This window comes from Xiphias gladius, chromosome 3, assembly GCF_016859285.1.
Source record: "Xiphias gladius isolate SHS-SW01 ecotype Sanya breed wild chromosome 3, ASM1685928v1, whole genome shotgun sequence".
Classification (NCBI taxonomy): Eukaryota; Metazoa; Chordata; class Actinopteri; order Istiophoriformes; family Xiphiidae; genus Xiphias; species Xiphias gladius.
In genome coordinates this window covers 14,209,348-14,235,811 of record NC_053402.1, presented here as the reverse complement: position 1 = coordinate 14,235,811, position 26,464 = coordinate 14,209,348, and the positions used below count along the sequence as shown (strand labels likewise).

General features: G+C 41.1%; 1 protein-coding gene across 1 annotated transcript in view; it reads left to right on the top strand.

Moving 5' to 3' along the window:
- Positions 1-22,494, top strand: part of prkar1b (protein kinase, cAMP-dependent, regulatory, type I, beta) — a 66,222-nt gene extending 43,728 nt beyond the window's left edge. The window contains exons 7-11 of the mRNA XM_040124209.1: positions 3,078-3,236; positions 8,168-8,228; positions 10,673-10,794; positions 18,997-19,078; positions 20,998-22,494. Of these exons, the coding sequence (XP_039980143.1) occupies positions 3,078-3,236; positions 8,168-8,228; positions 10,673-10,794; positions 18,997-19,078; positions 20,998-21,170 (597 nt within the window). The 3' untranslated portion in view covers positions 21,171-22,494. The remainder of the gene's footprint in view (positions 1-3,077; positions 3,237-8,167; positions 8,229-10,672; positions 10,795-18,996; positions 19,079-20,997) is intronic.
- Positions 22,495-26,464: the final 3,970 nt, after the last annotated feature.

Here is a 26,464-nt window from a genome sequence, read left to right as displayed (position 1 = left end):
CGCTTTGTGAAGGCAGCCAAACTGAGAGGATCTTTTGTCTTAGCAAGCCTGACACAGAGTGATAGAGTTAAGTGGAAAGATAAAACAGGAGCTGACGGAAAGTTAAACAGGAAGGGACCTTATCGGCTTACAGCGGTGAGCACAGAGACAGAGAGTAAGAGGAGAGAAGCAGGTTGGCAAGCTTGGCCAAGCATGCCAATATAGTTGGCCCACCTGACACAGAGAGAAGGAAGTGTATAAATACTGACAGTAGAGATTGTGCCTTGATAGACAAAACCAACTCTTATATAACATTATTGCATTGTCTTGCATTGTTTTGTGTGATGTCTTGTCAATGTGAGTAGATATGTTATGAGGTGTATTTTTAGATTTTGGTGAAACAGTTGTGTGCCATCATTGTTTTCTACAGAAAGGTAGTTATGTGCACATCCAGTCCTAAATTTTGGCCAAATTCGAGACAGGAAATTCAGTGAAGGAAAAAATGAGAGTATCCACAGACTCGATCATAGCTCCCGAAATTTATTAGACTGAACAGGCAACATTTCAACCCTACCAGTTCTACTTCAGGCCTGATGAAAAATTGCCTGTTCAGGCTAATAAAGTTTTGGCGCTATCATAAAATCTGCAGATATTCTCTGCTTTTTCCTTCCATGATGGTTTTTTTCTCTTTGCCTCAGCTATCTTCAGTCTAAGGTAGTCTTGTGTAACATCTGATATTCAATGTATGATAATCTTACTCTCACAATCTAGCCTTTTTAATGGGAAACGTATTTGGTTTCAGTCTGTGCCTTGTCTCTTTTCAACCAGTTAGTGTGTTGAAACCACTTGGTCAAGTTGGTGTGAGGAACAGCCTATCCTTTTACCAGAAGTTGATCCTTACAACTCTCTCTAAGCTGTGTTACCTTAACTCCGACTCTTAAGTTTTCTTGCTTCCAGTAGCCACATTTCAATGCTGACACTGGATGTTTGCACTGTTTTTCATACATCTTACATAAAACGTTCTCTGTCCCAACTTTATATTAGATCCACTGTTGCTATGGTGCTCAGTCCTGCAGCTTCAACATCACATTCTGTCTTTATTGTTTCCTCCAATGTGTTGAACTGGAGGCGTTCTGCTCTGGGCTGGGACTTCAGTCCAAATAAGACCGACTCTCTGTGTCTGCCTCAGGTGAATCTGTTCCCACACCCAGGACCCTTTCAATCTACACCCAAGCTGGGTGAAGACCCCTTGTCCTCGGCCTCACCTTCACCTAAAACCCATGCTCACCCGTGTCTCCTTTACCTCACCCCGCCATCCACTCCTCTATCTCTACAGACAGCTGCTACCTCCAGCCGAGGTTATTAAAGTGTGAAGTTGTCTCTCATTAGCCAGGGGTGTAAATCTCCTGGCATCCCATAAACTGCCTGAAAGCTGCCAACCACTGCCACTGATGTCAACACCCGTCCATGTCTGCAAACAAATTAACTCACTTACAGACTTTGGCCTGTATTTATATGGGTGCACCAGAAAGGAAATTAAACTTTCAATCCAAAACACGACTTATTGGAATGAAATGCTATTTGTAACTAAACACTGAATATCTTTCATAATAGATGATTGTATCTGATTGTCTGAGCAAAGTTCATAAGATAATTCACTGAAGTACCTTTACATTAACATAAGCAATTATTTTATTTATAAGTGTAGGCTTATTTTATTATTATTTTTAGCGTTGTTATGTCATTTGGGAATGAAATGGAATAAATCTTTCAAAATAGACAAATAGAGACAGACACACTTTCACACACATTCACACAGCTTGTGAGAAAACAAGAGAAATAACCAGCAACACCACATGCTCATCCAGTACATCCAGTATTCTTAATTACCACCAGGCGCACACAGTTTGCTGTAGAAATGTGTGTGTTGAAAATTCAGTGACGGCTGTGAGACAGCTTACATTGTTCAAGACTTGAATTGTTTCAGTCTTTTTCATAATGAATTCCATTTTACCTGCTCCACACTTCTGGCTCAATACAGTACAAGTATTTCCAGTTTCAGTCCTTATGTACCACCTTTGCTGCAAGAGTAAAGCTGGAATAAAATACTATAGCTTTACTTTTGCAAACCTGGTTTAGGTTTAATCAGTTGAAACAGCTCTACCTGATGAGGAGCTGCATAAAAGTGTGAAACCTACTGGGATCACATGTACAACAATAAAAAACTGAATAAAGACTTTCAGGTTAGGGGATAATTGAGGACTAGATTGGTCAGCTGTGCAGGAAAAAAATACAATTATCTGTATGCTCTGATGTAACACTCTTGCAACATTCATATAATTGTTCTTGAAGGCTTGATGTAACTGTAGCCAGCACTCTGCATCTCTTTGAAGCAATCCCAGTTTATAGTGAAGGATGAGTCCCCTGTGGTTTACTCTGAGCCTTGGATAATGGCTTGCAATAATTCTGGCAATTCACGACAGCCACCGGAGGGATAAACCCTCCCTCCCTCTCTCTCCTCCTTTCTCTCTGTGTTATTAAGTCAACAAGATAGTGGATAGTGTCTCAACAGTTGAAACCGTAATGGGCCCAGAGACGACCTGAATGAGTCTCAGTTAGGTTGTATTGTCTTTGGAGCTATAGTGGCTGGCCTAAATAGAGCCGTGCATGTGTGTGTGCATGTGTATGTAAGTGACCGAGCACGAGTGCGTGTTTGTGTTTTAGATCTGAGAGTAGACCCACAAAGTCTACCACAGCTTTCTGTCCTCCATCGCTCCCAAATCAAAGGAAAGACTCTAACAAGACAAGACAGAGGAAATAAAAGGGATTGATGGAGAGATAGGCGGGATAGAGAGCCTTTTAGAGGATCTCATCTGAGGGCTTAGTTGGGATCAAATGCGTAGGGACAAGCCTAGTGAGCTTAGCAAAGAGCCCAGAAACAGAGGAGAGACAGTAGAAGGGTTGGGGAAGGTGTCTCAGGATGGTTAGAGAGGTTGAAATTAAAGAAAAAAAAATCTTTAGTCCAACCAGCAATGATTGACTTTCTTCAGAAGCATTTTCGTTCCTATCCATCACTCTGTTTCTTGATCTGTCTGCAGGTGTACGTGAATGGTGAGTGGGTGACCAGTATTGGAGAAGGAGGTAGTTTTGGAGAGCTTGCCCTGATCTATGGAACTCCCAGAGCTGCCACCGTCAAGGCCAAGACTGATCTTAAACTGTGGGGCATCGACCGAGACAGCTACCGGCGTATCCTCATGGTACGAACTTCAACGCACTTACTTGTATTACTTCAATACACTCTGGGTTAAGTATACGCTCCCTGCACATATTGTAGCACAGGCCCATCATTCTGTAATACCTTTGTTGGATAGAGTGCAGATTTCTTGTACAACTTCACATACTTCCAAGGTGCATGGAGAAAAGAAAACTGTCTGAAGAGGTAAAATCTCCAGCACTATAGAGAGCAAAGTTACTGTTAGACCAATGTGTTCCTGATTGTGGCCTTCACTAGGGTCATCATATAAAACATTTAAATTAGATGCATATGAAACAGAACAATTGGTTGGGTAGCCATTATTTCAAATTAACATCAATTATACTACTGTTAGATGTTTGAGAGGCTGCAGTGAGACCAGTTCATTACCAAGCAGCAGCCTAGTACCAGCCATATCAGTATTGCCACCTACAGGTAAAGAAAGTATTAGCTACTTTTAACAAGAGAGCCACCAGCAGGCAATGAGGCCATTTGTGTATGTTTTTGGGGGTTTTACATGTAACACTCTTACCTACCTAAAAATGAAACACCATCATGTTACACTAATCTGCATTGGATATTGAATATTCACATAGAAATACAGTTCATCTTGTTGCTGTAAAACAACAAATGTCAGATTTTGACATTTTGACTCTATGCTCTAGTTATAAAACTATTACATTTTGTAGGTTAAAATGTAAAATATAAGACTTTAAACACCAACAGCAGCCACACTATGACACAATACAGAAATAACTGTGATAATAAAAATGTACTGTAGTAGACTTGCTCATCATTCATGGTCCTAAACTTGCAAAATTTACTCAACCACTTAGATCTCCTTAAATACTTTATACAGTTTCATTTTTTTTTCTCAAAACATATACACACACTCACACATACACGGGAGTGTATCCTCCCATTTTAATGTCTCTCTAGGTCTGATTCTACATGAAGAAGGACGAAAAAGTAAAAGAGCGGGGGAGTGTGTGAGGGTTATAGAGGAGAGAGAGGGTCAACTCTAATGCCTCTACACACACTTCCCGCTCCAGGAGCTTATCTAGCAGGAATGTCTTAATGTTTAAACTGGAAACACAAGGTGCTCTGCCCTAGCTGTCATACCCGCCCATACACACACACACACACACACACACACTTTGGATGTTGTAAGAATGATATGTACCATCTCAAAAGTTCGAAAAAACGTATTCCAAATAAATTAGATAGCCTCCAATTAACCTTCCAAACACCTGTGAGATTCTAAGCCTTCACCAGCAGTGAAAATTCTGCTCTGTGTCAAACAGTTTGAACCCACAGAGATAGAAGAAGATTTGTTTTTGGACCTTTCAGCTCAGTGTAAAGTTGGCACTGGCCTGCCCAGCACTCATGTCACCTCTTAAGCACATAGTTTAACTGAGGGCACAGTCTGCCCTGGTAACCTTTCTTTGAGAGGATTCTCTCTCTCTCTCTCCAGCTCTCATTCCTTCGTTTTTTACAGCAGCAGCAGGAGGGGAGAGGGGGTGAAACAGAATTCAATTATGTGAACCTGTAGTTAATTATTGCTGTCAATGATTTGTAAAGCTTTTTTTTATAAAGTGTGGTATTCTGGCAACGTCGTAGGCCAACACAGTAAACAGTCTCTCTCTCTCTCTTTCTCTCTCAGTCTCTCTCTCTCTCTCTCTCTCTGTGTGTTTGTGTCTTCCCAGTAAAATTATTCTGACTGCTTATACTGGCAGCTAGTTAGTTAGGACCTCGGGAAGGTGTGCTGCTGCTACCATCATTTTTGTTGTTTGTGTCTCTCCTGTACTTCTTTTCAGCTGCATCTCCACATCTCCAAATTGTAAAATGAATAAGAGTAATTTCACTGATTAGTTTTTCATTTGTACATTTGCAGTCACATAAATAAGTTGACATATTCGGATTAATTGTATTTAAAGAAGCATAATTTCTCGCAACATTATTCCTCAAAAGTTGTCAACTTTTGCTGGTTGCATGAAATTATGTTGTGATGTAAGCCAATGAGTATTCAGCTAAAAGTTCATTTCACTTGATCTAAGTGAAGTTCACAAACCATTATGCCAAATGTCTTGGGCTAAGTTCATTGTGATATAAAACTGCAACTTTTTGAATTGTTCTAGAGTAGAGGGGAATCAGTTTGTAGATTAATCAATGAGTTGATCACCAGAAAATGTATCTGCAACAAGTTTGATAATGAATTAATATTCTCAGGTTAATCTAGCAAAAATGACAAATATTCTGGGGTTCCAGCTTCTCAAATGTGAAGATTTCTCAGAACTTCTGATGGGAAACTTTCACAATATTTTACTATTTCATAGACTAAAAACTAATCACTAATCAAAAGTAATTGACAGATAAATTGATTGTGAAAATAATAGTTAAATACATCCCTATTGTAGAGCACCTACGCCTTTTGCATGTGCTCTTGAAGACATTACCTGTAGATGATTCTCCCTTAAGCCTGTACCATATACCACCACAAATGACACATACAGATGCCATAATCACTTGACTTGAAGCAGTTTCAAATGTGAGCATTGTGACACAGTTTATGTAACAATATGAAGATGCCAGTGATCTTGTCATGTAAACCACCATAAAACCCACCTCCTCCTCTCCTTCTTATCCAGAAGTGCATTGGGTGAACAATGTAATACCATTCCCTGTGATAAGTATACTCTAACCATTGTGCTGCCGCCAGTCATACAATACCCTCCTTGTTGCGTCATCTTGGTATTTAAACACACACACAGCTACAGACAAAGCCATCAACAAGCAAATACAATAGTCAACAAATAGAACACGAGACAAAAGGAGACAAGGAGAAATAATATCAAGAAATGAGGAGGGATGTGAATGTGTTTCACATTGGACAGAGATGAAGGGGATGGAGATGGGGTGTAAGTTGCGGTTGGTTTGGTCTGGCTTCGCTCCACACCTTAACTCTTTGATGATGCTACCTCAAAGACCGCGAGCAGACACAGAGGCTGGTTCATCTTTAACCACGGGAGGAGCGGACACATTAGGGCCAACAGGACCAGGGGAGTTTTTTACATGAAACATATGCTCAGGCCCTCCCACGTTGGCAGTAAGGATAAGGACAGATTCAGATAAAAAGAATGCAAAGAGAAAAAAGATGTGAACTCGAAAAAAAAAAAAAAAATGATAACTTCAAATTTATAATCAGAAATTTAGAAAAGTATCATTTTCATTCCACCTACCCCAGTAAACCCCTGCATTGCTTACACTACTCTTGCCCACCCAGCCCTCCTTCCTCCCGTCACATAAATCAGACCTGCTGTATAATGTAATGTTATGTACGCACAGTAAGCCTTTAAGCTCAAAAAGCCTGTCTGAGGAGCTCTATAGGGAGGCTATGAAATCAGGAGACCAACTCAACGGACGGAGTGTGTGTGTGTGTGTTTTTAGGTGCATGTGAGATTGTGTTAAAAGTCGAGTATACATGTGTTAGTGTTTGTATTTGTTTGCTTAATGAGCATGAAGTTTCGTCTCTGTAGAGACAGCAACGAAACATAAGTGGCAGAACTAAAAACAGACCGCATGCTCCACACACACACAAACACACACTCTCTCCCTCTCTCTCTGTATACACACACACACACACACACACACACACACACACACACACACACACACACACACACACACACACACACACAGACATAAATCATTTAGGAGAGAGGCAATGCAGGCCAGAATTCCTTTAATCAAGTTGTTTATGAATTTGACTTTGACGTTGGCTCACTTGGGAACATTTTCTCCCCTTTTAAGACAAAATGTGAAATTATATGAAATTAGAGGCAGCAGTGGGACAGGCACATATGCACTAAAGACACCCCAAGCCTCAATATATCATTTCCATATGCAAAGGCAGACACAGGATGGACAAGATCGTCTCTCTTCACTCTCTCTTTTTCTCTTTATGGTCCCGCTCTCGCTGAGTGGATCTGTGCAACGAAGGAGAAAAAAGGAAAAATGCAGTTAGGGAAGGGGTCCTCTGGGTATAGACTTGTCAGGAAGCACCTGATGTTCATGGCAGAGGTAGAGAGGGGAAAGTCCCCGGCCTGGCGGGTGGGGTGGGCCACACACACAGAAACACATGCATTGGACATTACCACACAGCTCATACACACCTCCAAAAGTCTGACCCCATGAACTATGATATTTTAATGATATATTATTCTGTAGTGTAGATTCATAGTGTTTCCATATTTTATAATTTTTATAATTTGGCAGTACCCATATTTGTTAACTTTAACTAACTTTGAGTTAGCCTTAAAGACCAGTTGTGGCATAACATGCTTCTATTATACCTGACCAGTCAAACTAACAGTTACAGTAAATGTAGAAGTGTGAGTTCAAGTTAGGAAGAAAGAAAGAAAGAAAGAAAGAAATCCTAGATAGTGTGGACATGGTAAACCATAATGACACAAAAAGTGTAATGGATGGGATAATCACGCTCAGAGAAGGAAATCTTTTCAATATAATGTAAGTGATAAAAAATTAATTGCTGTCTGTCATTTAGAAATACTCTCAATTTTAATTCTGTGACAACAAACAAGGGCAGATTTTGTAAGAGGCTCTTTCTTAGTAGCAGCTTCCTCAAGGTATTAATTATTCAAATTTGTTCAGTAAGACAGCATGAGAGACACTTTCTTAAGCAAGACTTGTAGTTGCTACTACTGTGAAAAATGCCAATTGTTAGAAATCAGAAAAGAAAAAAACTATACAAACTTAAATAAATCTGTTCTGCTTCTTTAAACCAAGACAATATGATCACAATATTTTGCAGACTAATTACAATTTTACATCATTTTACCGTTGATGTCCAGTATTACCATACAGTTTCAGAGAGAGTGGGTCATGTGGTAAATGTGTCCTCTTCTTTTTTTACAGGGTAGCACACTGAGGAAGAGAAAGATGTATGAAGAGTTCCTTAGCAAGGTCTCCATCCTTGGTAAGTCTGTGTATGTCTATGTGGATCATAGTGTCTGTAGGAACATGGTGAAACATGATTGTGTTTGCAAGTGTGTGCCATGTTACGCATTAATTTTCGGCACCAGGTCGGAGTCCAGAGTACAGGCAGTTAAATCTGATGAGTACAACATACTGTATACTGTAGATTAGCCCGCGTAAACACAGGCGCACGTTGCCCCAGAAGGCCCATAGCTGAGTATGGTCTGAGTGTACAGACTTAATCTTCTGTTCATACTAAATCCAGTCACACTCTGCAATGTTGCTGTGTGGACAATTAAAGAATAGGGAGTTAAGCTAAGCCTCTCTTTTCCCATTGGAATTTGGATAACATCAGCCTACACAGGCCATTGAGTTTGGAGAAATGGCGAATGAGATTCATTCAGACTTCTAAAACGAGTTGCAATTGGAACTGACATCTCATCCCTTTCCACTTGATCGTGTGTGTGTGTGGTGTATAGAGTAAGGCCATGCCCCCTGTACAGAGTTATTAGCTGGCTGAGTAAACACATACACTCAATTCAGGTCTTAGGAGAAGGTCTCTACAAGGTCCGCTCTCTTTTCATTCACCTCCTTTCTTCTGCGCCTCCCTTTTTGACAGCCTTGTCGAGGCCTGTATTCAAGCACCCGCCTCTCTCTTCGAAGTGCTTTTCCTCTACTCATTCCTCTCTCTGTCGCTCTCCTTCTCTGCTCTACCTCTTTGAATTGGAGGAGGGGAAGGAGGCGGGAGTGTTTCTGTTTGTCTTTGATTTTTGAGATAGCCACGAAATTGGGTACAAGCCCTTGATGTCGTGGAGAGAAGAGGGGAAAAAAAAACGTGTCTCACACACACACACACACACACACACACACACACACACACACACACACACACACACACACACAGAGGCTTCAACATCCCAATGGCCAGTTGTGTGTGTAATATATATGTGTGTGTGTGTAGCAAGGTGATCCAAGTGGGTGCAGGCTCTGCGAAGCGTGAAATGTAGGTTCTTTAGTCAGCAGATTTGTGTATCACGTTACCCGCCAAACTGTTAAGGATCACCTCCATAGGACCTGCTGCCTTTAGCTTGCAGCCAGACAGAGGACATCCATCTGGGGCCAGCAGACACCACGGCCCCACCAGAGGGGACACTGGACACCTCCAAACCATCAGACCTCACCTTAGTTAATCCTAAGTACATACACATTTGGACACACACACACACGAGTAGACACACTGGGATCAGTTACTGAGCACATCAGGAGACAATAGTCTCAGACAAAGCGATTTTTGTATAGTTTTACGCCTCTATCTCATGTCTTAGTCAAATCAAGACACTGAATCATCCTTTCATCTAGACAAGCTTAAGACAAGGAGTGTTTTCACTGCAGATAAGTCACATTCCACACGTAGATGTATAGACTGTTAAGATTAGGCAACAGTAATCTAATGGATTGTGAAAGATATTTAGTCATTAGTCAGTCCTCTTTCTAAAATTACTACTTCATCTGAGCTTCTCGAAACTCCTTTGCTTTGCAACATTTTTCTCAGTTAAGATGTTTGATCATCTGTGTTTTTGGTTTCCATGTGAATACCGGTGGCTTCTAGAAATATCCCGGGCTAACCACGTCCCTGTACGTGTGGTTGGACAGTCGGAAAGACAGCTGTCACCACTGGCTCTCAAGATCAACAAAAACTGAAAAAGATTTTGGCAGGGCTCATTCACAAATGGTCAATTCCCTACATGTTTTGAAAGGGAATTTTAAAATGTACTAGAGCCATAAAAATAAATATCTATTGTACGGTTTCATATACGTTTATAATTGAATCTAATATTACATTGGATTCCATTTAAGTAAGTTTAATCTTAACTATATTATTACAAATATGAAATGTTCAGCAACAGCAACATTAGATCTTCCTTGCCCTTTAGCTGTATCTCAGCCACTGAACAAACATTACTCGGACATTGATTTGCACTGCCCTTTAAATTTTTTGATTACAGTTTTTGCTGTAAATGCATCTAATACATATTCCCTTTTACAAGCACCATGCAGATGCTCTTATTTGCAGCAATTAACCCTGAGCAAGTGGTCTTGGGGATAAAACATTTGATCTTACTGTCATGGAATGGTCAGACCATTGGACAGGTTCTGTCACCACACCCCCAGAATCAGTAGCGCTGAAGTCTTACAGATTTAGGGGTTAGTTTCAAGGTGTTATAGGTCCGCCACGCTCCATGATGGGAGGGAGAAGGCAGGGGAGTCTGAGATGTAATGGTACCAGATGAATGACTGGATCCCACCAGTTTACTGGACTTTAGCAAGAGAAATCCTCTCAGACCATGAAACATAAACAGATAAATGTTTGTAAATCTTCCTTTGCATTGATGAGTGTAATTAACACACTGTTCTGACTGATCCATATATGTTGTCCATTCACAGAGTCCTTGGATAAGTGGGAACGTTTGACTGTGGCCGATGCCCTGGAGCCCGTTCAGTTTGAGGATGGAGAGAAGATAGTGGTGCAGGGAGAGCCTGGCGATGACTTCTTCATTATCACAGAGGTAAGGTCTGTGTGTGTGTGTGTGTGTGTGTGTGTGTGTGTGTGTGTGTGTGTGTGTGTGTGTGCGTGCGTGCGTGCGTGCGTGCGTGCGTGCGTGTGCGTGCGTGTGTGTTAGAATCTTTTGCACTTGGTTAGCGTTTTGATAAGTCTTGGAGAATTATTTGTGGTGACTTTCCTATACTGGCACATTTCCTGTAAGCTGTACGTGTTGACATATGGGGCCAGAGACCGTGTATGTGTCATCAGGTGGGTACTAGGGTTGATGTACATGTTATTATGCAGAGATGCTGGTGGGCTCTTTGCTGAGATCGGAACTGATCCTAGTTTATTGCCACCAGCAGACAGACTACCCGGTTGTGTTCCCCTGTCCTGGCCCTCAACCACTATTGCACTGTGCAGAGAAAAGCTCCCCTCACACTGCAGGCTTTGTGGAGCTGGGGCCCCTGGTGCAGATTCATGAAGGGCCCCCTGCCTGTCATCCAACCACACTTTTGATTAACTCCATACTTACACAGCTTTCGTTGGGGTCAAGTCAAGAGGGTTCCGTCAAGAGGAGTGGGGGTCCAATCTGCTGTCATTGTGTCCTTGCCTCCTACTTTACCCTCTTACTCTCAGATTTACTTGAAGGTTAGCCTTTCTCACAATCTACTCTTTCTGTCAGTCACTGTCTGTCCAACTCATTCTATGTCCATCAAGAGTCCTTGTGAGCAGTGCATTGGTTACATTGCAGTGGTTGGGTATGGCTAGATTAGGAGGATTTTATCAAGGGTGCTGAGTGACGTATCGCTCCTTATCCCTGTTTTGTCTCTCTCCACCTGTGCCCCTCCAGCACAATACTCCTCTTCTCCTCTCCATCCTTCTCTCATTCTCCATCTTTCTCTCCATCCATCCATTTACTCTCCTAGGTATGCCTTTCCCCAAAAATATACATTGCAGCGCACAAGCCTGAAGTTCTGACTTAAAGGTGTAAAGCTTTGAGGGTGTTCACATCCATGTTTTGTGAACAGTGTAGCACTTGTTGCTTATTTTGTGCTTAACCCCCAATAAATCCAACTTAGCAAGTGTTTCACTTGCTTAAACCCCAAACGAAGGCAGAGGCAAAAAAGCCCCCAGAACAAGCAAGATCCGAAGACAACTGCAGTACAGCCCTGGAAGAGCATAACCAGGGATAATATGTTGGCAGGAAGTCATTGATTGCAAAGAATTCAGATATACATTAAATGTATGTATAAAAGTGAGTTTGAAAACCTCCTTCCTTCCTTTCCTTGTTGATCTGATGCGGAAACTGACCAAATTCCCGCAAATTAAAGTGAGAAAATTTTACTTTTAGTGAATCGTGTCACTTTTGGCCGCAAGTAACATTTACTGGAAAATGGTAAAGGGCAAAACATTGTGTAACAACAGCACAAGTGGAGAAGAGTCACAAATCCAGGAAGCTGACTCAAAGTGAGTTACACGGATACATCTATATATATTTTGCTACCTTTTCCCACCATCAGCTTCTAGTCTATTGATTTGAACAAAGGTGTGTTTTATTGCTTATGACTTCAACTTTTCAAATGTAAAAGAGAGGTTTTTATTTCTTCTTTCAAAAATTACATAGTCTCACTTTAAAGCTGAAGGTTGGCACTTTATTCTTCACAGACCATTGTTCCATTTTAAATCTAAGATGTTAGAGAGGAAAACCAAATAACAAAACTGTGTACCTTACCAAATATTTATAGACTTCACTGCATATATCTCACATTATCCGACCAGTGTTGGTCAAGTTTGAAACCTCCCGGAGCAGCAGAAATCCCTTAAAAGCAGTTTTACTCCGCAGAAAATGAATCCAGTTGGGGTTTAGGACACAAATATAGCAGTTAGCAATGCATGACTCATCAATCTGAGACTTTTTGCATCCCAGAGAGGAGAGAGGAAAAATATGCAGAAGAATCTGGGGAATTATAGGATGGAGAGTCAGAGGAGGCAGAGGGGAAGGAAGAGAGACAGGAAGGAAGTCGTAGTATGCAACCAGTACATTCCAGTTTGCCATCTAGGTCTATGTGAGTGTTTCATACCAGACACTGTGAGCCTCATCATTTTTTAAGACAGGCGGGGTACATCCACACTCATCACTGAAGAAAAGGAGCGACTGTCCAACTTTCTTTAACGTTTCCTGAACAAGCATAACTTTTTTTTTGTTTTTTTACCTCACTGCTCCGCTTTCTTTAATTCCATCACCCAACAGCAGTATTTGTCTCTTTCTTCAATCCCTTTACTGTTTCTCCTGTCTTTCTTCCATTTTCCTCTAAGCTCTCTCTTTCACTCCGTCCTTCCCTCGCTCTCTCTCTCAGTCTCTCATTTAGCTGTGCCTGACTTTCCCAGAGTAGGGTGGACAGCGGTGGAATGTGTGTCACTTTCACATGGGGTCAGGAGACCCAGTCTCCTGGGAGGGAGACGAGAGAGAGACAGACAGAGAGAGAGAGAGAGAGAGAAGGATGAGTCAAAGAGAGCAGGGAGGGACATATGGGTAGAGTGGAGGTTGATTGAAAAAGAACCACATGTAAAGAGAGAGGGATTTTATTTGAGTTTGTCACACAGTAAGATCAGGCTCACCACAACTTGGTGCACATCCTCTCTTCTTGTGATTCTTTTTCTTTATGTGCACACCTTTATTTCTTTTGATCAAACCAGGCTCAGATGTCAGTGCTTTATTCAATCAAAACTCACCCATTTCTCTTATTCTTCTTTTGTCTCTTCTCACTCTCTTTTGTTGTTTCTGTGGTTTTGGGGCATCAGCTAAAGACAAACCACACAATCACTAATTACATGTTGCTGATGGGGAGGATTTACAAAAGGGAGGTATAGAGACATCACTTTCTTTGCCTGCCTCGAGGAATGGGGCCCTAATGAAAAGTGACGTTAACATTTTTTTTCTCACACTGTACAAACAAGCCTTTACAGAACTCTGGTGCTGTGGAGACTGCCTCACCTTCCCTCACATCAGCTTCCTTTTTCCCTTTTTCCAGGATTATTCATCTACTCACCCAACATGGACGCTCTTTCTTCCTCATGCACATACACTAAAGCCCAGCACCATGTCTTCTGTGCCCTGATGGTGTAGAGGGAGGGATTATGAAATTATGTCGACCAAGTAACATTTCTACAACACTTTTGTCTGATTAAGATCACTAATAATAGTCAGACCAGCTATCCTGCCCCTTATGTTTGCAACTGTCATTCATGCCACCTGTATCGATAAATAAATAGACATCCAGCAAAGTTCTTTACAAACAGCATTTGAACAAAAAAGAATCAAGCAAGAGCCCCAATTTCACACATTGTCGCTCAGGCAGTGTTGAACATTATAAAATAGGCAGCTGATTTTAATAAATAATGAAACTGACAAGGACTTATTAGGGTATCCACTATAATGAGTTGGAGTGTCCCTCATGCTCAAATCGTTCTTTAATTAAGTCCTAAGTCAAGAACAATGTGTGTTTTGAGTCTTACACAAGTCATCGTGTTCTTTTCATTCATATTAATAAATTTAAAGAGACTAACAGTAAATTAACACAAATAATAAATGATTTTTGTATATATTACATCTAAATTAACTTCATAATGATACAGGTATGCCATGGTAAGTAATTCATGTGACACAGTTATAGAGAGTTAAAGTTACATAGTTCCAAGTTTTTTTGATTTTTTTTTTCTGATCAGTTTTATGACTTGAGTGACTCAAATCTCAGTCATATGACTCCAGTCAACACCTCTGGATTATCCTTCACATTATCCTCTGGATGAAAATTCAGTAAAATCAGGTGAGGGTTGTTCGTCCTCGTGCTGTCCTCTTTGCTAATGCTTTCACTCTCATCCCCTCCAATCATCGATCTCAGTGTGTTGTCTCATATTTGACCTTTGACACAACACAAATGTAATCACACTGAGGGCATCTAAAGGGTCCCAGTGGGTCACACAGAAGAGAAATCCTCTGCGGGTCACAGATCGCCTATTACTGTAACCTGCGTTTATGTGCAGAAATGCAATTTAGCTAATGAACTTTTATAGACTGCAGATCAATGAATTTAATGACTGAAGTCATTTTTTGTCTGAGTGCAAGCGTAGGGCCACAAGAACAAAGGTAGATGAGATGAACAGATCTTAAACGGGTTAAACCATTTTTATAGTTATTTTGTCTTTGAAAAAAAAAGACCACAGGCTGTTTCGTCTATGCAAGAGAGCAGGTCTTGTGAGAAGAGCTGTTGTCCTCCAATATGTTCAGTAAGTGATTATGTGTGTATGTGTGTTGGCCTTTGAATGAGAAGGCGCAGACACTGCTGATGCTGGGTGACCTGGTGAAACGGCTACTCAGGATTGTTATTATTACTCTTCCTCCATCTCTGCTTGTCCCTCTCTGACTTTCTCTATCTCTCTATGCCTGTTGTTGTACTTCCTACATGCAAGATACTACATTTTGACATGTCATTACGAGCTGGCTCATTATGCTATGTGTGTTTAGGTATGAATGGGTGTAAATGTGCATCTTGGTTAAGGACTGTAGGGAGTGTTAGTAGTGATGATTTCTTAATTGCTCTTTTAAGTTTGCTGGCACTCTTCCTTTTTCTCTCTACTCACTCTGTTTCTCAGCGACATTTTTAACATTCATTTATACTTTCTGTTTGTCTTCCTCTCTCTGTGCCTGTCCTCCTCTGTTTTCCCCTTTTTTGTTTTTGCCAGTCCTTCGCACCCTGTGTCGTGCAGTGTGGTGAGGAGGATCTCGGATGTTTAGAAAAGAAATATCTGTTGAGCAGAGTGCTGCCCCTGGGTGGTTACAGTGTGAGATTGTTATCTAGACCACATTGGAAGAGGCCTGTCACGAATGAACTACTGTACCTGATGGTGCTGCACTGTCTCACTTTCTTTGTTTGGACAAGAATGGAAAGGAGAGGAATCAACTGGTTGTAAACACAAGAGCTTCAATGCCCCTTCCCCCTCAGAGTTTCCCCATTCACATCTCTGTTTCATACCACTTTTGAACTCAAGCCGCTTGTTTGGTGCAGTGTAATGAAGTTCATTAAAAGTGGTCACAGCAGTTTGTACACTTGAGATGAAACACGGGAGATGGTGCTGACAAAGTTGTATCATTTTATGGGATTTCCTTTCTTTGATCACCTTGTGAAAAGTTAATGCAATAACCTTCGATCCACAGCCATGGTCAACTATCTGTGGTAGAATGATTTTTATAATTATTTTTGAATCGAGTTATCGAGTGGCGATAAGGATGGGGTAGGATGTGCAACAGAGGTCCCCAGCCAGAAGCAAATCAGGAGCACCTTAACCCAGAGGCCACCAAGGTGCATTACAAAGTGTTGCAATTTTGGACGAGAGGCATACACATCAACACTAATTCATCCCATGTCTTTGGGTCAGTCTGTTGAAGGTTTAAGTGTCTTAATTTCCCTCTTACTCTGGATGATGTAGTCTGTATTTGCTGGAGTCTAGCAACCCTCGTCTTCTTCAGGCTGTGTTCACATTGTGGCTTACGTGCCATAGAGTATACCATGAAAAACCGAATTAGTCAGCACAGCAGCATTCTAATCAACCACAAAAGAAAACTGTGAAACACTAGGCCTTTCACTGCTGCTTGCTGCTACATGCTCATAAGGAGTTAGGCAGGAGTCTGGAGGAGCACTAGGACCCAGAGGAGCAGACACAGGAAGTTAACTGCCTCTACCTTTCAGCCTCATGCTCACTGCAGTTCAGATAACTGTCCTGGGTGACCAGTTCAACTACTGGGACTGGCTTATCTTTAATCAATCAGACGAAATTCACGCAGTAGTCATTGTGATTTTGGCCACCATCCTCATCACCTGTCAAGTTTGTCAACTCGCACACAATTACACACAGACACAAACACACACACACAAGTAACTGTAAACACCTTACAAGTTACAATCATAACTAACTTCCTAACTTATTTAAATATTACTTTTATATATCTATTGAAAGTACTACTACTTTGATAATAATTGCCACTTAATTAATAATATGCACCTTAAACAAGCCTGGCAGAAGAAGGAAGAAAACATGCAACTTATCCACATGCACTCATTCTTGAGAACTGGGACAAAACAGGTTTTAAAACTGAAAAACAATAAAGTTATGTTGTAAGTTATTTTTTGACACACTAAATGTATAGGCCTACTTTTGACAATCAGGGTTTTGTGTAAATTTAAGTACATTTTCAGATTAGTTCTAGGTTTTTTATCGACACTGTCAAACACCAAATAATGCCTATTATTTTTACAAATTTAGTTCAGGAGTGATAGGATAAAACTCTACTACGTCTTGTTTAATTCTATAGTCATCAATAAACCAAACAACATGAATCTTCCCGTTGATCATGCGCATGATCATGTCTTGCAACTGCCAAGTTATATATGCAGAGCCCGGTGCAGCTTATCTTCTTTTGTGGAGAAGCAACCATCAAGGGAGACAAATAAGCCCTATACACTTAACGTCTTCAGCCATGCTTTGTAGTAAAGAAGTGAAGGGGGTCCCCACTCCACAGCTAAATTCACCCTGCTGTGTGGCATGTGTTGTGGTAATGGCATCACGGTGTAGTTTGGCCAGGTATTACTTGAAAGAGACACTCGGACAGTATTCTCCACTCACTTGAACAGTATCCCCCACTTCTCCACAGTTCATTTCAAGCACAAACTCACTCAGTCACACACACCGCTTTCACTGAAATACAGTCTCACCTTTGTATGTCTGCAGTGAGTTGCTGGCAGTTTTGGGATTTCTCATTAAGGCTCATTATATTCATTTTTAGCATTATTAGCCTGGTCAGCACAAGGAGCAGTGAGAGCAGAGAAGGATTAGGGACAGCGAGAGAGCGCTAGAACGGTCAGGTCTGTTTTACGAGGCGGGCCAAGACAAGCTGGGAAGTTCCCATACTGATTTTTTTTTTTTTTACCTGCTAACAATTACAGCTGAGCTTGAGTACATGTGAACGTCTAGACATTGACACTGAAAACAAATATTTTACCTCCGTCTAAACACGTGCATGCCAAACATATGCTCCATCACACACAAACAGCCATGCTTTTGAGAAACAAGTCATCAGGTATCTAACAGTTACATGTTAGTGTGGGCATATAGGGCATGGAGTACAACTCCAAACACGTTGTGGAAGCTCATATGCAAAGATAAATATTCAAACGTACTCATTCACACACAGAGTTTGTCAACAGCTGCACGATACAACAGCATGAACTGTTATCATCCATTGGGCAGAGTGAAAGGAAATCAAATTTCCTCCCTTATAGTTTTTAGATGAGTCACTCACACACACACACACACAAACACACAAACACACGCACGCAGGCACACACGCACACACAACCAGCAGGTGATGGTAATATGCGTAGCGTTGTTATTCATAGAACCCAGCCAGACTGTCTAGCAGATATCAGCTGTTGATTTTCTCACTGTATGTGTGTATGTGCATTTTCATGTTTATGCGAATCTGCACGTTTGCATTTCATTTGCATCCATCTGTGTCTGTGTGTTCTCTTTATCATTGCCCGGCTGGGTGTGTTTGCAAATGCGCAATTTACGATGTGAGTTAGCAAGGGATATTATATAGGACCATACTGAGTTTGAGTGTGCTAGTGTTTTGGGGTCAGTTAGGGACACTATATTGGAGCTCTCTCATTCTTGGATAATACAGTTGTTTACAGTTTGTGAGTGAATGTTGATGAAGGGGATTTTGTGATGGAGACACTGAGAAATCAGTTCAGCCTGTAATGGACTTAGATGTTTGTATTTATTACACTCTGGAGGAAATAAAGCAGAACGGATCAGATTTTGTATCACGTACCCTGTTGGAATATCTGAGTGTGTGTTGTTTTTTTTTGGTTTTTTTTTCTGCTCATACATGTCCCACAGAGCAGGTGTCCATCCCACAGAAAAGTGGGCTAAATCCTGTGCACCTGTGTTCTTATGAAACAAAGGAATTTCTCCTTGGCTTAATCCTCCTGATGATTTTCAGCCCCTTGCTAAATAACTCCTCCTTTTCTGCCCCTCTCCTTTCTTTCATCTTTCCCACAAACAACCCCTCCTCCTCTTATTTCTCTTCTTCACATCTTGTTCTTTCTCTGGTCTCTGTCTCTCCTTTCTTTACCCCGACCCTTCTATTCTTTTATGTCCCCAGGGAATAGCCTCTGTTCTGCAGCGCAGGTCTGACAATGAGGAGTATGTGGAGGTTGGACGCCTCGGACCCTCGGACTACTTTGGTGAGTGGCTCTAAACTGATTAAGTCTTTTATCTTCCCGAATTGGCAGATAAAAAGCTATTGGCGGTATTTATAATACCTATAATTTTAGCATTAATAACATTAATATAAATTGTACAAGAAGAAACACAAAAATAGCATCTCTGGCATCTCACATAGCTGAAAATGGTCAAAAGTTTATTAACTGGCACGGAGGTGTAGCATGGATATGTTGTGTTAATATATCTATATAACTACAGTCCGGTACCTAAGTATTTGGACAGTGACACAATTTTTGTAATTTTGCCTCAGTAGACCACCGCAATGGATTCGAAACGAAACCATCAAAATGTGATTAAAGTGTAGACTTTTGAGTTTCAAATTCAAGGGGTTTAACAAAAATATCGCATTAACTGTTTTGGAATTGCAGCCATTTTTATACACTTCCATTTTAAGAGGTTCAAAAATAATTGGACAGTTGACTGACATTCAGTTTCATGGCCAGCTGTGGCCTGTTCCCTCACTATTTCATGACAAATTTAGCAGATAAAAGGTCTGAAGTTGTGTTGAAGAAGTGTTGAATTTGCATTTGGTAGCTGTTCATGGTAACTTTCAATATGCAACCCAACGAAGCATCGTTGCAAATTAATGAGGCCATTCTTAAAAAGGAGGAATGCACTGGTGAGCTCAGCAACACCCAAAGGCCCGGAAGACCACGGAAGACCACTAAAGCGGATGATCGCAGAATTCTTTCCTTGGTGAAGAAAAACCCTTCACAACATCTAGCCAGGTCAAGAACGTTCTTGAAGTCTACAATCAAAAGATGCCTTAATGAATGTAAATACAGAGGGTTTACCACATAGTGCAAACCACTGGTAACACTCAAGAACAGAGATGCCAGAAAACATCTAAAAAAAGCCTGCCCAGTCCTAGTACAAGATTCTTTGGACAGATGAAACCAAAACTAACTTGCACCAGAATGATGGGAAGAGAAGAGTATGGAGAAGGAAAGGAACGGCTCACGATCCAAAGCATACCACATCATCTGTCAAACATGGTGGAGGTGGTGTCATGGCTGCCAGTGGAACCAGGTCACTGGTATTTATTGATGATAGAAGTAGCAGGATGAATTCTGAGACTTTTAAGCAGTTTTTGTCACTAAAAACAGCTTGATGCTTTAAATATTATGAATACAGGAAAGGTGTCATCTTTTGTCTTACCAACTGTACAAAACAAAATATATTCCATTTATAGTACATACATATAAGACAAAGAAAAGCAGAAAATTTTTCATGATTTAAAAGCTATAATCAGAGATTTTTTTTGTTATTTTTGCATAAAAATGATACGTTATTTGTAAATTATTTATTAAAATTGTTGTTGTTTATCAATTTTTCAGTTGTTTGATTAATTGATTAGGTGATCCTTTCAGCTTTAAATAAATAAATAGTTCTTCCAATATCTGACATTTCCATAAATATCAAATTCTGCCACTAAATAAATCAAAATATGAGTAAAAGTGTTTGGAATGAAAACAAAAAATGAACTGTCATCAGTGATTTAGTCCTTTTCTCTAGGAAATTGCTCTCTGTTAGCATACACTGTTTCTTCACAACTTCTTCATGCTGTTTTGGGTTCTCTTAGTGTCCAGACTGCTGTCCCCCAAAAACAAATTTAATTACTAGTATTAGAAGCAATCACAATAATTTATTACATAGCGATACAGTACTGAGGCTAAAATTTATTTAATTTCAACAACTTAAAACAACATTATTCATAAACCAATCACACATAATCATCAATCAATAATAGAGATGTCTTAATAGAATAATAATGGAGATGAATAATAGAGAATGTCTTTTGAGGAAATGTTTTTTACAGATTCTTAAAACTATGTTGGTTTGGAAAACATTTTTCTTCCTCCTCCTCTTCCTCATCCAGGTGAAATTGCCCTGCTGTTGAACCGTCCCAGGGCAGCCACTGTAGTCGCCCGTGGTCCGCTCAAGTGTGTAAAGCTAGACAGGCCCCGCTTCGAGCGTGTGCTCGGGCCCTGCTCAGAGATCCTCAAGAGGAACATCCAGAGATACAACAGCTTCATCTCTCTCACCGTGTGACAGGTCGGCCCCTCTGGGCCCCACCAGCAGGGGTGGGCAACATCAGCATCAGAGTTTTGGTTGGTGGGTTGGAAGGGGTGAGGATGTGGGGTAAAGGACATGGGTTTTACATTTACAATAACAGGGCGCTCATTTCCTGCCTTTTTTCCATGTTGCGCATTTCTTTTTTTTGATCTTGTGCACTTTGACTTGACCTGTGCCGTCACGTAGCTTTATGTCAACAACAACATGCAGGGGTGTTAAAATCAGAGCAAGGACAGAGAACATTCAACTCATTCTATTCTGTAAATGAGTCATATACACAGTGTGACAACTGTATATGATGCATGCTTCTAAACTGACAAAGAATGGCGCTGGCACTTTCGCGATTTTATGAAGGGTGTGGATGAATTCAGGAAATAAGAAGGAAGTAAAGTCATGTTTACGTACAGCGGGAGGAAGTAAGTCCACATTTCTTTGCTCGCTGGCTGTGGTTTGCCTTTTTTTCACTTCTGAGTGTGTGTGTGGTGCATTTTTAGGTCAAATTAGACCGGCACTACACAGACCTCCGTTCCCTAACATGTAGATGTAGACGTATGAAGAAAAAAATTCCTTCTTGGCTGCTTCCTTCATTTTTTGTGCTTCTTAAGTGTGCTTTTACTGCTGTTATCAGTTGGGGGGCTGTGAGAGGCTGTGATATGTTGAGTTAAGATTTTAATATTATGTGGCGTGTGGCAGCCAAATTAATTTACGAGTTGATTTTTATTTCTCAAGAAATCCTCTCTGTCCCACTATTCCCTGAAGCGGTTCAGTCTGATCTCTGAGCCGTGTGGAGCTTCCAAAGGTGCAGTAGTGTTATCGGTCCAGTCCACATACACACAACCAGAGTCTGAAACTCACTAACATGAAACACACAACCATACTGTATATGCTTACACTGTCTCAGGACTAAACTAATCTTCACACAGACACACACACACACACATACACAGACACACACACCTGATGCTTCTTTAAGCTGATTTTGTTCTGTTATATTGCTAGATGAAAGCTTTTGCACCACTTTAGAGTTCATAACATTGTTTCAAGACAGCAGTTTGATTTAGCTGTTTTTAAGACACGACTTCTATGTTATAAATATATAAAAGAAAGAGGTAAAAAATATACTTGTTTTCCTTTCCTTTGATCTACTGTAATCTGTCAAATTTGCACAACTGACCCAGCGACTGATGTTGTATAAAATGCGACCTTAAAAAAAGAATCTTTCTGTATTTTCTCTCTCTCTCTGTATCTCTTTCTTTTAACTATCAAACCATCTTGAGCAAATAAAGATAAGCCTCTGAAATCCTTTTGATTTGAGTCGTTATTTTCTCTTGATCAGCCCCCTGCTTGTCCCACAGTGAATTTGACTTTTTTTTCACATTCTTTCCCCTTTGTTTATCCCTACTTCTGGCATCCTCTCCTCCTCTCCTGAATGGATTTGGTTTTCTCTTTTTACCCTTTATCTCATCTCATGCTCTATCCTTGCTCCCCAAGAGGTTATATCTCTATTAATCCCCCTTTTCTTTCTCTAAACTGCAAACTTACCTCTTCAATCATGCTTTTCACATTTCTTCCCACAGGTACCTCCTCTCCATCTCCTCTCCACCCCTTTACTCTTTGTGGCTCCCTCCACTCCACTCTGCTCTCCATCCTTCTCACATTAAGCCAAGTGTCAGTCATCTGTCAGTCTGAGCTGTCAGCAAGCCTCAGAGCTCCTCCTGAACAGTTTACACCACAGAGGACTAAAGCCCCTACAGCTTTGACACATTCCTCTTCATCTTAATGCCCACTAAATCAACTAAGGAATGTGCCCCCAACTTGCTGACATTGACTTTAGTACACACACCCCCTCCCCACACATACACACTCACTCACAAATACACCTTCATCACTTTGACAGTACACACTAACATACATGAACTCAAACACACAACTATGGGGTTTGTAGCTCAGTGAAGCGATTATTTCTCTTTCATCCAAAAAGGGTTGGGTTTGATTTCCAGCACGGAAAGTTGTGTCCACTCATGGCAGTAGCCATGAATAACATATTAGAACTCCATTTTTTTTATGCATTCTTGCAAGTGCAACCACTTGCATATAGCACTTGGTAAGTTATGTGCTGTGATTTTGTTTCAGACCACACTGACTGTTCTGCATTTTCGCTCCATAATTTTAAAACTGCTGACTCTTAAAGGAATCCCAACTTTCCTCTCAGCAAGTTTTCTTGGATCAGTTTCATCTTTTCTGTTGCTTTGGCTTCCTTGGAAAAGATGCTGCTGGTGTTTCAGTCATGCACCACACAAAACTAATTAAATAGTAGGTTTTTCTAGATACCAAAAAAGGAGGATAGATTAATACAAAATTATTATGGCTGAAACTTTCAGAAAAAGGTAAGTGGACCTTGAGTTTGGGTTGTTAAGTCAAGTTACTACTTCCAACGTCAAGAATGAACTTTAAAGCTTCACTTTTAGTCGAACAAAGACGCCCCAAAAGTGCTTTGAATGCAGTCATAACAAGTACTGAGCTCCAATGTCAACAGATCCATCTTGATGACAACAGCGGGTCATCAGTGGATGGAGTCTGCTTGAGTTTGTGTGGATGGAGAGGCACCATTCACAGAAAAAAACTAGCAAGTGGACTTTGAGCTGGCATTGTTTTGTTAAACAACCACCATGTCCGTCTCTTCCAAAGAAAAGCCTTTTAGATAACATAGGTAAAACCAGAATAAAAACTCAACTGACCTGTGTGTGTGTGTGTGTGTGTGTGTGTGTGTGTGTGTGTGTGTGTGTGTGTGTGTGTGTGTGTGTGTGTGTGTGTGTGTGTGTGTGTGTGTGTGTGTGTGTGTGTGTGTGTGTGTGTGTGTGTGTGTGTGTGTGTGAGTGTGTGAGAGTCCATAGACCCTGATTAAGCAGGGCCATTTCTGGGTGGGCCAGTCGAGGACAAATCTTGGCAATGTCGTGTCAGCAGTAAGGTGAAGCCTTGATACCCTGGCAAAATGCCCGTGTGAGAATAAGAGAGCACACCCAAGCACACAGTTTCACACACTCCTTTACCAACTTTTAATTTAGGTCACTCAGTTCTGTGTTTGGGACCTTTATGCTTTCATAGTCCGACAGTCTGTCATACAGCTCCTGTGGTCTCACTATGCCTGTAACACTGAGACCAAAAACATTTCACCTGCTAACCTGACATCAGTTCAGGTAATGTTGCATTTTAATGTAGTTAGCTGTACCTGACAAAATGGCTGAAAGTTGACCACAGCCACTTGAAGCTTCTCAGTTTTATGTGTTTCTACATGAAGCGTCCAATGTTTAGGCTGATGGTACTTTGTTGCTGCAGATCACTTGGAGACCAGTCAAACAAGTCACTCTCAGAACCGAAGAGGCTCAAGGCTGCATTTAAAAAAAGCTGATGGATCAGTATTTTTAGTCTTATATGCAGTCAGCTTGATGTTTTAAATGGTTCATGAGAGGACGAAGCAGCAGTAACAGTGACCTGGGAGGATGAATGACTCTAACTGCATCACCATCCTCCCCTACTCCCTCTGTCCCTTTTTTGCTGCTGCAGCTTGGCTCTACTACAACTCCCAGCTACTCCCACATTGGAGTAATATTTAGTGCAGGTGTCCTGCGTATTTTATTGTCTAAACAAACAAAAGGCCTGACTCTGTTTGTGGGGAGGAGGAGAGGGTGGAGACAGAGAGGATGTAGAGGATAAAGAAAGAGGTGGAGAATGAGATGAACATGCACAAGGAGGAGGAGGAGGAGGAGGAATGTTAATAAATGCTGTGCCAGCTTCACCTCTAATATGCTTTCAGTTGAGATAAAATTTGAAGAATTTATCCCACCATGGGAACATCTTGCCTTCTCATTTACAGGCTGGCTTCTTAAGTGCATCCCTCCAAATTGCAAGTTTTATATAATAATTGCCGAAAATTTACAAGATAAGATGGCTGGGAGTTATTTGGTATGTGTGTGTGGGCACGCTTGCATGTGTATTTGTTGCATCCCATAACCAACCACAGCCACCCATGGTCTCATGAGAGGATGAGAGGATTTATTTGGTGCTGCATATTTAGATCTGGCACAGTGAGTGTAGCCCCGGGGCATGCAACCATCACCCTCCCTCTCTTTATTTCTTCCTGATTCTCTCCCTTTTGTTTCCTGTCCTCTTCCTCTGCTCTCTGTGTTCCCATAGCCGCCATCTCCGCTCCCTTCTTTCCCCTTCTCTGGGGAGATCCAGGCTAATTAAAATGCCTGCCAACACTAGGCTGCAACCTCCATTGATTCTCCCAGCCTTCTCCCTCCTCCATGATCCCCACACCCTGGTGGAAAGAAATCAACCCCCAACCGCCTGCACTAATGACCACAGCCTTTGATACGCAGCTCCTTTCTTGTCTAGATATATTGGCTGCGGTGACCTGAGTGTTCCAAAGCAGAGTTCAGCCTGGTTGGGTTGAAACTCTCTATCCAGGGGAATCTCATCTCTGCCTGGTCCCCACTTCTGCTGCTTTGATTCTCAGCTCTAATCATGACCTTCTAGGGTCAAAGTTCACCACCCAGGCCTGGTCACAGGTGACTGAGCAATAGTGAGGCTGATGGGATTGAAAGTTTGGGGATGAGAGGGGGTGTCGAGCTGAGGTCAGGGGGAGAAGGAGAGTCAAAAATTGGGTCAGGAGATCATCACAAGGTCCGGCTCAGTTAAACAGCAACCCCTCTACATAGTGATGACCGAATAACTTGTCAGTTTTGGCTTTACTAGAGCAAATTTTCTTAAAAGAGTACTCCACCAATTTAGCTTTGCACCCCTATAACACTGTCTAACTCAGGACGGACAATTTTTTTTAAAAAAAGAATCAAAATCAATGAGCCAGGACCTGAGGTATCGCCTTTTGTGTTTCACAACTTTGTATTCCTTGTCAAAACCTAGCGCCAAGATCAATGCAAGTCCTTTTTAACAAGCCAGTCATCTTTCTTGTAAAACTAACAGTTATGAGCCAACTGTAAATAATGAAATGATTTACTCTGAAATTATGTCCCCTTCCTGCAGCTGTCTTATAAGTGACACATCATTTGCTGTTCATCTTCAGTAAGACCACAGAGAAAGAAAAAGAGAAACTGAGAAAGGAAGAAATGAAGGAGGGGATGAGATACCATCTGTTTGTTTTTCTGCCTTTCTTTCCCAAGCTTGTTATCGTTCCTCATTTCCTGCTGGACGACAAGTAAATAATTCACATGTATACATGTACCAACACTGAGACCAGGCCTCCCTGC